The sequence below is a fragment of the Stylophora pistillata genome, chromosome 8 (assembly GCF_964205215.1).
Source record: "Stylophora pistillata chromosome 8, jaStyPist1.2, whole genome shotgun sequence".
In the NCBI taxonomy this organism is placed as follows: Eukaryota; Metazoa; Cnidaria; class Anthozoa; order Scleractinia; family Pocilloporidae; genus Stylophora; species Stylophora pistillata.
Genome location: NC_142526.1, coordinates 29,057,902 through 29,069,433, shown reverse-complemented (window position 1 = coordinate 29,069,433; position 11,532 = coordinate 29,057,902). Strand labels below are relative to the sequence as shown.

General features: G+C 39.2%; 1 protein-coding gene across 5 annotated transcripts; it reads left to right on the top strand.

The window, feature by feature from the left end:
• The first annotated feature begins 1,457 nt into the window (after window positions 1-1,457).
• On the top strand, window positions 1,458-11,292 carry LOC111322361 (rho-related GTP-binding protein RhoB). 5 transcript variants are annotated; one of them, XM_088730709.1, is made up of 7 exons: window positions 5,040-5,456; window positions 6,816-6,856; window positions 8,156-8,311; window positions 9,385-9,472; window positions 9,771-9,880; window positions 9,965-10,114; window positions 10,297-11,292. In XM_088730709.1, the coding sequence occupies exons 2-7, from the start codon at window positions 6,842-6,844 to the stop codon at window positions 10,570-10,572; spliced, it is 795 nt and encodes a 264-aa protein (XP_088586835.1). In that variant the 5' UTR covers window positions 5,040-5,456; window positions 6,816-6,841; the 3' UTR covers window positions 10,573-11,292. The 5 variants fall into 5 exon arrangements, with proteins under 5 accessions (XP_088586833.1, XP_022781185.2, XP_088586835.1 ...); XM_088730710.1 differs by lacking the exon at window positions 5,040-5,456 and adding an exon at window positions 5,540-6,232; XM_088730707.1 differs by lacking the exons at window positions 5,040-5,456; window positions 6,816-6,856 and adding an exon at window positions 1,458-1,991 and having other exon boundaries at window positions 8,156-8,315; window positions 9,389-9,472.
• Window positions 11,293-11,532: the final 240 nt, after the last annotated feature.

Below are 11,532 nucleotides of genomic sequence, written 5' to 3'. Positions count from 1 at the left end.
AACCGATCGAAGTCTGAGGACGGGAAACTACTGATCGGAAGCGAGCGACCGTCGCATCGGGAGCGGAATATTAAAAGTCTGAAGCCCGTAATTGGGGTGCTCAGAATTCTAACTAATGCAGAAATCATATGAACCGTCGGCAGTTATCAAACGGAAATCGTTTGATCGGCAGAGCAGTTTCTTGTGTTCTGTTAAAAAATAAAATTGTTAAATGGATTTTTTATTTATTTCAGAACACAACTCGTACATTTATTGATCTATTCATTTATTTATTTATTTATTTATTCATTTGCTTTGTCATTCGCTGATTTTAAACCGTATTTATCTATTTCCTAAGTTTTAAAATGTATTTACTCTCAGTATTTAGTAATGCAGTAAATGGTTTGAACTGACAACAATCATTCACTTGACTCTGATGATGACCTCCGCACAGGTTGTCGAAACGCCAGTCACTACCACCGACAACAGTCCTTCTCAGGACTACACTCAGTCGGACGATCAGACTACACCTTCACAGTATTTAGTAAGTTGAAGTTCGATGTCTTTTGGAGACTATGGTGATATTACAGCCTACATAAGATAATCAACTACCTGACTCATGGTACTTGATGTTTTCCTCGGATTAAACGTAACTTTAAACTACTCTATCACAGTGTTTTGAAACCTTAATTTGAAAAACCCTTCTCGGTTTATAAACCTTTTGAGTTGTATAGACCCTAAACTTTATCAAAATCACCTAAATGCGTGCTATGAAGAAACTCCAACTTTAATTACTACCATTGCGTCCTTGTTGCCGGATTAATTGACAATGACTTAAAAGTCCTTCCATGTTGTTTCGTCCTTGGTATGAGACACGATGTGAACGCCGAAAAACTCAAAATCTGCTTCTTTGTTGATGACTCAATGGTTTCTACTTTTGCATAAACTATGACTGAAACAATCTCGAGGTTACTCTAGCGTCAATAAATTCAAGGTTTGAAAATGGCCGCTGGACCCAGAATCTGACGGCGGGATTTTACATGTTTAGAAAAAACCAGACGCTGGATTAGACTAAAAACCCAAGCCACATTTTTTCACATTTACATGACAATTTTACCTTGTTAAACAAACATAACGTATTTCATTGCAATATCTCATGAATCTGCGAATCTATACAAGATTTTCTATTATTTCCAAACTCATGGCAATATTGAAAAACTTCTCAAACTAAGTAAAATTTGGTCAAGTGTTCTATAAATGGAACATCACTCCATTCTCTCACAATCTGAATTTAATTTGACTTCACTACTTAGATCCTTTCTTAGAAAGGGCGGGATCTGATGAAAGATTTTCATTTTGTTCAGTTTACAGTGGGTATAAAGAGAACAAAACCCTTTCTTTATTACATCGAGCCTTTCAATTATAAAACGATCAACCGTAAAATCCCCCAGGCGTGACCGGCCATTGAGCGTTTAATCGATTGAACACGTATTTCGTAAAACGCATTTAGGAAAAATAGCAGGCGTGAGCAGATTGTAAAGGGGGCAGGTGATATCGAGTTATGACGCAATTTTAAGTCCGTTATTCGTGAGTACCACCCCATGAGCGAGGCCATTCAACCGTCACCTGGTCACAGCTGAACCTCACTGACAGATTCAATCATTCGCTGGTGAGCCGAAGATTGTAAACACAAGGTCAAAGAGTCGTGCATGATGAGCTGCTAGCTGCTAAGAATATTTGGACTAAATTCATATTGGATTTTAACGCCATAAGGAACAAATTAACTACAGGCCAGAGCGCTTGGCACTATATAGCTAAAGACCCGGAAGATTGTGGATGGGGCGCAATTTGCGACAGAATTCTTGTAGGCATTCATGACAATTCTGAACAGAATGGCGCGTCGAAGGAGTGCTCTCCCAGTGATTTCCGAGCCAATGTTTGATCCAGAGCGCTTAGAGGCTTTGCTGGAAGATGAATCGAGACGAAGGAACTCTACCAACTCAGTGCATTTGGTAAGTATCTATTACTCTAAATAGAGCCACGTTCGGCGCCCATTTGTAAAGCCGATAAAGAATCATACAGCTGTCATGACCGTCATTTTCTGTCGTCTAAAAACAACAAGCATCAGTTTTCAGTCACCATTCAATAAATTCCTTGATTTTTGAAACACTTCCGATGTTTATTTCTTTTACGCAATAGTTTTGCTAACCTTAGACTTAAAGGATTAAGTTCTTCAAGTAATCATTTTTCGATGAAGCCTCGGCTTTCTTGTTCTACTTAGTAGGTGCTAATTAACTTTAATTGCTTTTATTCATATAATGTCTATGGCTTTGGTCAAAGAGCGTGATTCTTTCAAGAATACCTTTGCTACCTCTGTTAAAAGGCGTCTTGTAGGATGATTCAAACATTATTAGGCGAAGCTAAATCTGTGATCAGTATGGCCATACGTTTTATAAGCAGAGAATGGTTTGCAACGGAGCACTCACGAAGAATACTTATACAAAACTGACCTAATCTTGCGTAAAAGAAATTAAGCCGCTGAATTTGTTCGTGTAGGATGTTATACGATCATAAACTATCAGTTGAAATGCCGAACCAGGTAGAGTTAAAGGTTGTCTAAAAATAATCAAACCACAGCGGGAGATGTACATCACTCTTGCTGCATTCTGTGCGTAGTTCCGTTTTCATTTCTTACGAACGTTTTGTGATTCTGTTAATTCAAGTGCTTTGCAAATATGGAAACAGAAGAATGCTAAATAAGTCGCACGTATTTATTCTCACAGCCAGATTTGCGTGCGCTCGTTCAACACAGCCAAACTGTTTCTACTAGTGCTGATGAAAGAGTCAGGGCAGCCTCGATATGAATTACTAACAATCCATTTGTCGCATTAACTCTACAAGTATCAACAACTTTTATGTCGCTCAAGTGGTAACAATAAGGTAAACCACCAAGAACATTAACAATGCATCAGTCTGACTTTGGAGAGTGCTTTTACGGGCATTATTGTTCCACATCCTTGTCGTGACCGCCAGCCGATCTGATGCAGTCAGTTCCAGAGAATTCGTTCCCTGCACGACAAGAAAGGCGTGCTATACACAGACAATGGCACTGGAAACCTGAACATATTCCAACCCACTAGCTATAAGTTTTTGTATTACTAACAATCCTGTGTTGTGGCTGAAAAGATCTGAAATTTCAATCTGAAAATTGTATCAATATCTATGACTAATAAATTGCCTTGTCGCAGTTCTGTGCACGTGATTTCCTGAGTTGAGTTATTTGAGAGAAAAACAGATCATGGTATCTGATGGAAACCTGTGCGGGGGCAGATGTTTTAAAGCTGAGCTAAATCTAGAATATTGGGTCGATTAAATCCTTTGTTTATGTAACTGATTGTTATGTTGATGTGAATTTTATAAGTAATTATCAGCTGCCCAACACTGATCGATTTTACGTCAGGAATCCATTTAATTTCTGATTGAATGCCAAGGATTCATTTACAAAAATTGCAAAACCGTTGAGTTGTATAATAATGGGTTTTCTTTTCTCGATCTCTCAACGAAAATGCATGAAGCTAATAAGAAAACTTCAAATGTAATGATCGTTTTGCTTCCAAAGAATCTGTGAAGCTAAAGTGGAGCCCAATATTCATGGAAAACTGTCAGCAAGCAGTTCTGCGTAGGCGATCGTTGACGAAAATTAAGGCTACCGATTCGATCTTTAAAACAAGCCGACATTCCAAACCCTGTAGCGTTTTACACTGAAAAACTTAAAAAAATTCAACGAATTTAACGCCGATTTGTGTTGTTGTTTAGAAAGTCGATAGAATAATCAATTGTAGGCTTTGAATGGAAGTACTTAACACACTCTTGATATGCATTCTTTTTTTCCGTAAACTCAAAAAGATAATATGTCAATAATACGCTAGCTTTCTACTCCGATGATCTTGCTCGTTTCCTTTTGTGGCCGTTATAAAAGAATATTTTAATCATTGTAATCATTGAAACCTTTTTTTTTTGCACAACAATCAAGTATTGGACCTTACGTCAGTTTTAGACAGCGGGAAGGAGGCGGAGATCATCATAATTTAGGCACGAAATGGGAAATGTTTCGTGCGCGACCCTATTTAAAATACTTATGATGCACGATCCTCGCAGTAGAGAACGCTATTTATGCAATAGCGAAAATCAGACCTGAAAAAAATCAGGCCTGTACGGGATTCGAACCACTGACCTCTGCAATACTAGTGCAGCGCTCTACCAATTGAGCTAACAAGCCAACTGGGAGCAGGCCGTTAAGTTGATTCGTAATAAACCCGATATGAGTTCAAAATATATGAATTTCATATATTCATCATATCTGATTTATCATCACGGGTTTATTACGAATCAACTTAACGGCCTGCTCCCAGTTGGCTTGTTAGCTCAATTGGTAGAGTGCTGCACTAGTATCGCAGAGGTCAATTGTTCGAATCCCGTGCAGGGCTGATTTTTTTCAGGTCTGATTTTCGCCATTGCATAAATAGCGCTCTCTACTGCGAGGATCGTGCATCATACGTATCTATAATCGCAGTTCAAAAGATATGAACTTCATATATTCATCATACCTATTTAAAATGTTAAATAGGCATATCTTTGCAGAACTTTTGCTGACGATTGTCTGGTAAACGCCCCCCCCCCCCCCCCTGAAGTCCTCGGTATAACGAACGATACTTCAGTTCCAGCCCGGGTTAGGTACAGTAAAATTTATGCCACAGAACCTCGATATAACGAACCTTCGATATAACGAACCACTGAATTTCTCCAGTCCCTTGGCACTTCGTTAAATCGAGGTTCCACTGTAATCAAGAAATTGAGCTGAGGATTAAATTTTCAAATTTTGGAATTTAATTAAAGACTAAACAGACGTTTCCTTAAAAACAAATGGGCTTTTCCTTAATGCAATGCATCTTATCTCCATAAATTTGTTTCTGGCACCAGAAGAAATGTAAACACTTCCCGACAGCAACACATTAGTTCAATTTACCAGAATGTTCGTAAAGTACGGACAAACTTGAGAGATCGAATACAGTTAATTTAAGAGCGAGCTTTGACGGGAAAAGGATTTTGACTGATTGCCCACTTTACTGAATACAGCTTTACCAGTGACAATTATATAAACGCAACCGGAAAAACACAGGTGTTTCTAGGATGAATCTATTTGCATACGCGTCAAAGTTTGGAAATATGACAATAAACTGCGCTTCTAAGAAGCCAGTTAAAAGACAGGAAATCTTCTTCAGTCGATTGGGGAAGTCGTCAGTTCTTTTTCGAAGAGAAAACGAATTCGCATAAACAGTAAAGTTGGTTTTGAGCTTAAGCGGCGACACTAGCCGAAAGTGAACACAACTGATGGTCCTCTTAACTCGTCGATGAAACACCACAGAATCAGAAAGAAAAAAAGAGCGTTCAGCCTGCCAGCTGTATCTTTCTTCAAGGTCTGTTAGTTATTTCAGCTTATTTGACAATTCACGTTTTGTTGTAAATGTTAACTGCGAGATATCTCTAATGAAAGCCCTGAGGTTCAATTCGTATCTTTGATAAAATGAGATACAGTTGCTTAAATCGAAAAACACTTTATCTTAGGTCTAATTGATGAAATCTTCAGGAAAACAGCCTGCAAAATTCGTCCTTTGACTAAATAATGGAGCGCCAAACACATTAGATGTTAAAATATAGATTCGCGCTGAAATGATCCTCAATTACGTGATCTCAATACGAGGCTCTTTCTAAAAATTTTCGGGGAAGTCTTACGAAATATCTTTTATTCCCAACATTTTAGCACTCAGTCAGTGCCGAAAATTTTTCTTTCCCAGGGTTAGTTATTTAGCAGCATCTTGACACTTTTTAATTTCGTCTCAATGGAAGTTTAGCTTCAAGAAATCAGCATCAATTATAAATTACGTGATCAAGCGAAGTTCGGCGGAGAGTTTTAAAATTATATAATGTTGTCATATCCATCACCAAAAGGAAAGCGGGCGTCAGCTAACAACAGTAGGACTTCTCACATTTTTATCAGAATTCACTTAGCTAAAACTGACAGCTATTCATTGTGGAAAAGCTATCTCTATAATTAATTTTTTTTAATTTGTTTCTTTTTTTTTTAAGCGGTATTTCATCTATAGCACACGCCCCAGAGATTACTCGTAGTTTTTGGCCTGAAATTTAAGAGTGGGCGAGTAGTGATTATTGTGGAATTATACATCTAAATCTTGTAAGAATTCTACTTTAAATTCTTTATCTTCAAATTCTATGCAACTCATCTTTATGATATTTTGGCAATATAAGCGTTTGTTTTGATCTATATTTTCGCCAATTATTTAGCTAAAATTTTACATCATGTAGATCTTATATCTTATATCAATGGCTACATATGTACGGCTTAAAAATATATCTATCAAATTGTTATGTTGGTTTTGAATACGTGACCACAAAGGATTTCTGTTTGCTTTTAAATTACTCAATTAATTACGTAGCCATTAGATATTTGACTTGGATGTCGTGTTAATGTGAATTCGAACGCCTACTAGCTACTGCTGCGTATTTTTTCACATAGCCTTCAAACTTTGTTAAAGACGTATGACACATCACTCCGCTGACTCATTTGACTTTATCAGTTTAGTTTCTCTTGTAAAAGGACCAAATCAATGGTTTTAACAATCTATCGAACAATTTTTTTTAGCTCCTAAAAGAAGCATCTGTAATGTGAAAAGGATTATAGTTGTTCATGATATTCTTTCACCTCCAAAAATTTGACAGTCCAACTATTTTAAAATTAATTTCACTCTTCTTTCTAGAAAACCTCTTTTTAGATTTGATCATTATGAAGAGCTGTTCTGTAAGTTTTTCATCATTTAACATCATGCAAAGTTCAGCCAAAGGTTATCACAGTCATACATAATTTCGCCATGTTGATTTTACAGTTCAGGAGGAAATGCGCGTCTAAATTTGCAAATGAGCGGTTGCAAAGATCATCAGGGAAGATTGGACTTAGAATCTACCAATTTTTTGTATTACTTTATTCCAACCAAGTGTCGGCGTAAAATAACAATTGCAGTAGTCAACTGTCCAAAGGAATCGGCGAGATTTAACAAATGGTAAACACCACAGCGTACACTATTGAGTTATGGAAGCACGCGGGAGGTTGCTAAGTACGAAAGAAGCGTAAGAGTCGCTCCAGGCGATAGCCGAGAGCGACTCTAGCTTCTTGAGTGCTTAGCAAACCTCCCAAGTGCATCCATAACTCAATAGTGTACGCTGTGGTGTTTACCATTTGTTTTATAACATAACATTGATACATTGTAGCTAAAGAGTTCCCTTTTATTTAACAAATCTTACGCGCCAGAAAAAACAAGCGCGCGCGTATTAATAGTCTTTGCATTTGCTCACGTCAGCAGCGTACACCCATGGGCAAATGGGGGACGCTAAATTGACCAATCAGAGCGCGCGCTTTACTTTGGTTATGTTATAATACATTATTGCCAGCATTAAAAATGAAATTTTCAGACATTGAGCCTTAGACAAAGAAAAAGGGAAAACCACTCACAATTCTGTTGGGTGTTATTCCAGCGTCACAAGTTCACTCTTTAATAATAACAATTTAATAAAAAAACGTTCCTTTTCGAGCTCAGTCTCTAAGCGTTCATTAGCTATGATTGGCTTACCGAATAAAGAGGGGGGATTGGGGGGGGGGGAGATTCCCGCGCAAATTTGAACTATTTACGTTTCAGAGGAGTGCAGAAAAAAATGCATAAACCTTATATAAGACAATTTTCAGTTGGGTATGGAAAGTTATTCGGGATTCAATAGGAAAATTTCGAGATACAGAGAGCCTCACTGCCTCATGCTAGTTTATTGCAGGTTACCCCAATCATCGTCAGGTTCCTTTCAGTTCCCAGTCATATTTCTTGGTGGAGAGAGGCACGGGGAGAGAGTAAAAAATGTCTCGCCTAAGAGTACAACATAATGACCCGACCAGGTCTCACACCCAGAGCTCTCGTTCTGGAATCCAATTCGCTAACCTTTAGGCCACCTCATGTCTCTCCCACTAAGCGACAGGGGAATTTCTCGTCACAGTAGGCAATTATTCGCACTAAACTGAATACCCATTATCGATTTGCATTTCTGCATTAAACAGAGTCAACAAAACGATGACTCGTTGGATGTGAATTTAAACGAAAAGGGAAGCCTGGAGTATTCACGTCAAACAGAGAGGTACAAGTTATGCGTCGTTGGTGACAGTGAGTGTGGAAAGACGAGTCTGCTGAATGCACTTGTTAGAAGTGATTTTGAGGTAAGTGGTGCATTTTCTCGGAACATGAAATTAATTTGAACATCTCTCTCTTCAGTTTCTACCCTCTTCTTTATAGGGGGCCGGAATCAATGAATTAATAGATAATCTGGATGAGCGACTGACTGACCGACCAAACCATTGACTGACTGACTGACTGACTGACTGAGTGGCGGCAGGTTGATAGACTACCCGAATGGCTGGCTGGTAGACAGAGCGACTGACTTGCCGAATGACTGACTGGCTAGATTGCTGGCAGACCATCTGGCTCTCTGACTAACTGATTGGCTGGCAGACTGACCAACTGACTGGCTGGAATTTCAATTTTCAATTTTCAGGCGGGTAGACTGACTGAATGACTGAGTGATTGATCCGACTGACTGACTAGCTGGCTGACTGACTGACCAACTAACTGACTCTCTGACTAACTGAGTGGCTGGCAGACTGACTGTATGGTGGACTGACCCACTCCCTGATCGAGAGGCTGACAGTTTGGCTGGCGGGTAGACTGACCGAATGATTGAGTGATTGATCGGCAAACCAACTGATTGACTGACTAACTGACCAACTAACCGACCAACTGACCGACCCTCTGACTAACTGAGTGGCTGGCCTCTACTAACTATGCTGGCAGACTGACTGACTGATGGACTGACCGAATGATCAAGAGAGTGGCAGTTCGGTAGGCGGGCAGACTTACAGAATGGCTGATTGATTGATTGGCAGGCCGACTGACTGACTAGCTGGCTGAGTGACTGACTCAACTGATTGACTCTCTGACTAACTGAATGGCAAGTTGACTGTTTGACCGACTGACTAACTGACTACCTGAGTTACTTGGCCGCAGTCTGCCCGCGGCCGGCTGATGACTGACTGAGTGACTAACCAAAAAATTAACTCTTGTGGCGGATGCTGGTTTGCCAATCAGTTGATTCATCAATGGCTATCCGGTTAAATGAGTCATGCTCCCTTTTCATTTCGCTGCTTTGATGACCACTAAGAAATCTTCAACTTGAGGCCTTTTTACTTTACTTGACAGTGTTTTCTTGTAATTTTAAGTTTTACTTCCGCAACAGGCAGAAGAATCGTGTATTTTTGGCGAATGCGTGGCAGATATCACGACAGAAGAAAGTAGAATAGAAGTTATGCTCTGGGAAATATCAGGTAAATACTTGAAGAAATACGAAACTTGGACGACCTGCCAGCCGATAATCCCAAAACAGACCTCTTTTATTTACAAGTGGAGGAAAAATGGAAAAAAGACAGTCATACCTAAAGGAAACAATGACCACTTCTTAGTACTGTGTTTTTTCTTCCTGTGGTTAATCTCCATCTGCAAAGAACTGAAATGGGTGTAAACAAGAGATGATAATAAGACCTGAATTTCTCTCGGCCTATAAACTCCTTTGTTTTAACAAAGTGTTGTTAATCTCACAAAGGATATCTTTTCATCTCCCATCAGGACTAGAGGACTTTGATAGCATCAGAAGGGAGATGTATCGGGACTCTGACGTCATTCTGATTTGTTTCGATATTGGGCATCCCCCATCGCTAAAAAGCGTCGTTGACAAGGTACCTAGTGTCTCCTTCAATTATAAACTTACAGTGGCCAAATATTTTATTTTACTTCTTATCATCGTTTTTGTTCCTTAACAGTGGGTCCCCGAGATCAGTAACGCATGCCCGGGAGTTCCATACTTGTTGATTGGCTGTAAGAATGACTTGCGCTCTGACGCGGCTCTGCAGCTCTATCTGACCGTGCCGGGTCAGGAGCCTGAGGAGAGTGACAGCATCAGTAGACTCCAGGTAAATCACATTGTCAGCGGAGAACTCTCATCTTGCAGTTCGCATCTCTAAAACATTGTGCTTAGGCTCCCTGATATCTCTATCATGACAATGTCTATTGTTTGAACGAGTCAGACTTCGCACTTAGTTTGTCCTTAAAATGGCCCTTGTTATGATTCTGTTTTTTTTTTTTTTTATTTCAGGCTATTTCAATGGCGCAGTCTATCGCCGCACGTGATTATGTGGAATGCTGCGCCAAAACACGCTGGAATGTTAAAGAGGTGTTCAAGAGCGCTGCCGTTGCTATTCTGCACAAGGACGACGAGAAAGCTCCGGAAGATACCAACAAATCTCAATCGGTGCTTCGGAGATTTTCGTGGTTCCATCGAAGATCTTCGGGATCTGATCTAAATGACTGCAACACGGTTGCTCGCTCTGTGTCAGGTGGTCGGAGACGTTCCCTGTTTTCAACGAGCTAACTAGCGGGGAAGCTCTCGACCTAAAGGTTCTGATGTATTTTTCAAATCATTTGGGGCGGTTGCTTTTTCCTTGACGTCACTCAAGACAAATTGAATGATATTGCTCCAAATTTTGAGGTCGTTAATTTCTCAAATGAATCAATTTGAAGCCCAGAGCTCCATGATTTCCAGATGGTAGGATATGTTTTCTTCCAAAGCTTCTAAATCAACAGTTGAAGAGGACTCATTTTATTTATATTTAAAAGTCAGAGTCGTAACAGTATTGAGGTAAATAGCAAGGTTTGTGGCTTGATCTAGTTCTTTTCTCCGACTTTCGTTTGTAACTGTGGATAAGTCACTGAAATGTTTTGAGTGTTATGGTGATTTGCTGATCGATGACATCCTCACTAAAAGTTTGACTTAATGATATTGCCGCTTACAGAAATAAGTATGTTTCGATTCAAGAAGAGTTTATTCGCTTTAAAATTAAATTATAAATTATATTAAAGTTATTAGTTACAAACCATGTATGATTTTTGGTACGAGTATGGCTTAGAACTTTCGTGTTTTGAAAGTTTAGTAGACTGGAATTAGGTCGTTTATCCAAAAGAGTATTCTATTGTAACAATATTTCATTTGAAGGGAAAAGACTTCAAGGTTTTTTAGATATGTATTGTATACATTTTTCGATACTTTTAGTATTACAACATCATGAAATACAATATTTATATTATTGAAAAACAGGTTTTATTGTATTTTTTGCCCTTGGTATTTGAGACGAACACTTGAGGGACGAGAAAATGGTTGGTAATCAGTGGGATCGGAAAAAATGAAACGAAATGACAGGATTACCTGCGGAGGATTTGGGTTGGAGCGAGGGTCGGGAGGGGCTGTAGTGGATGAAAAGAGGACCAGTTTAGGGGGGAAGTGAAGAGCAAGCAATGTAGACAGGGTGAATGGGTAGTCACTGAAAACACTCAG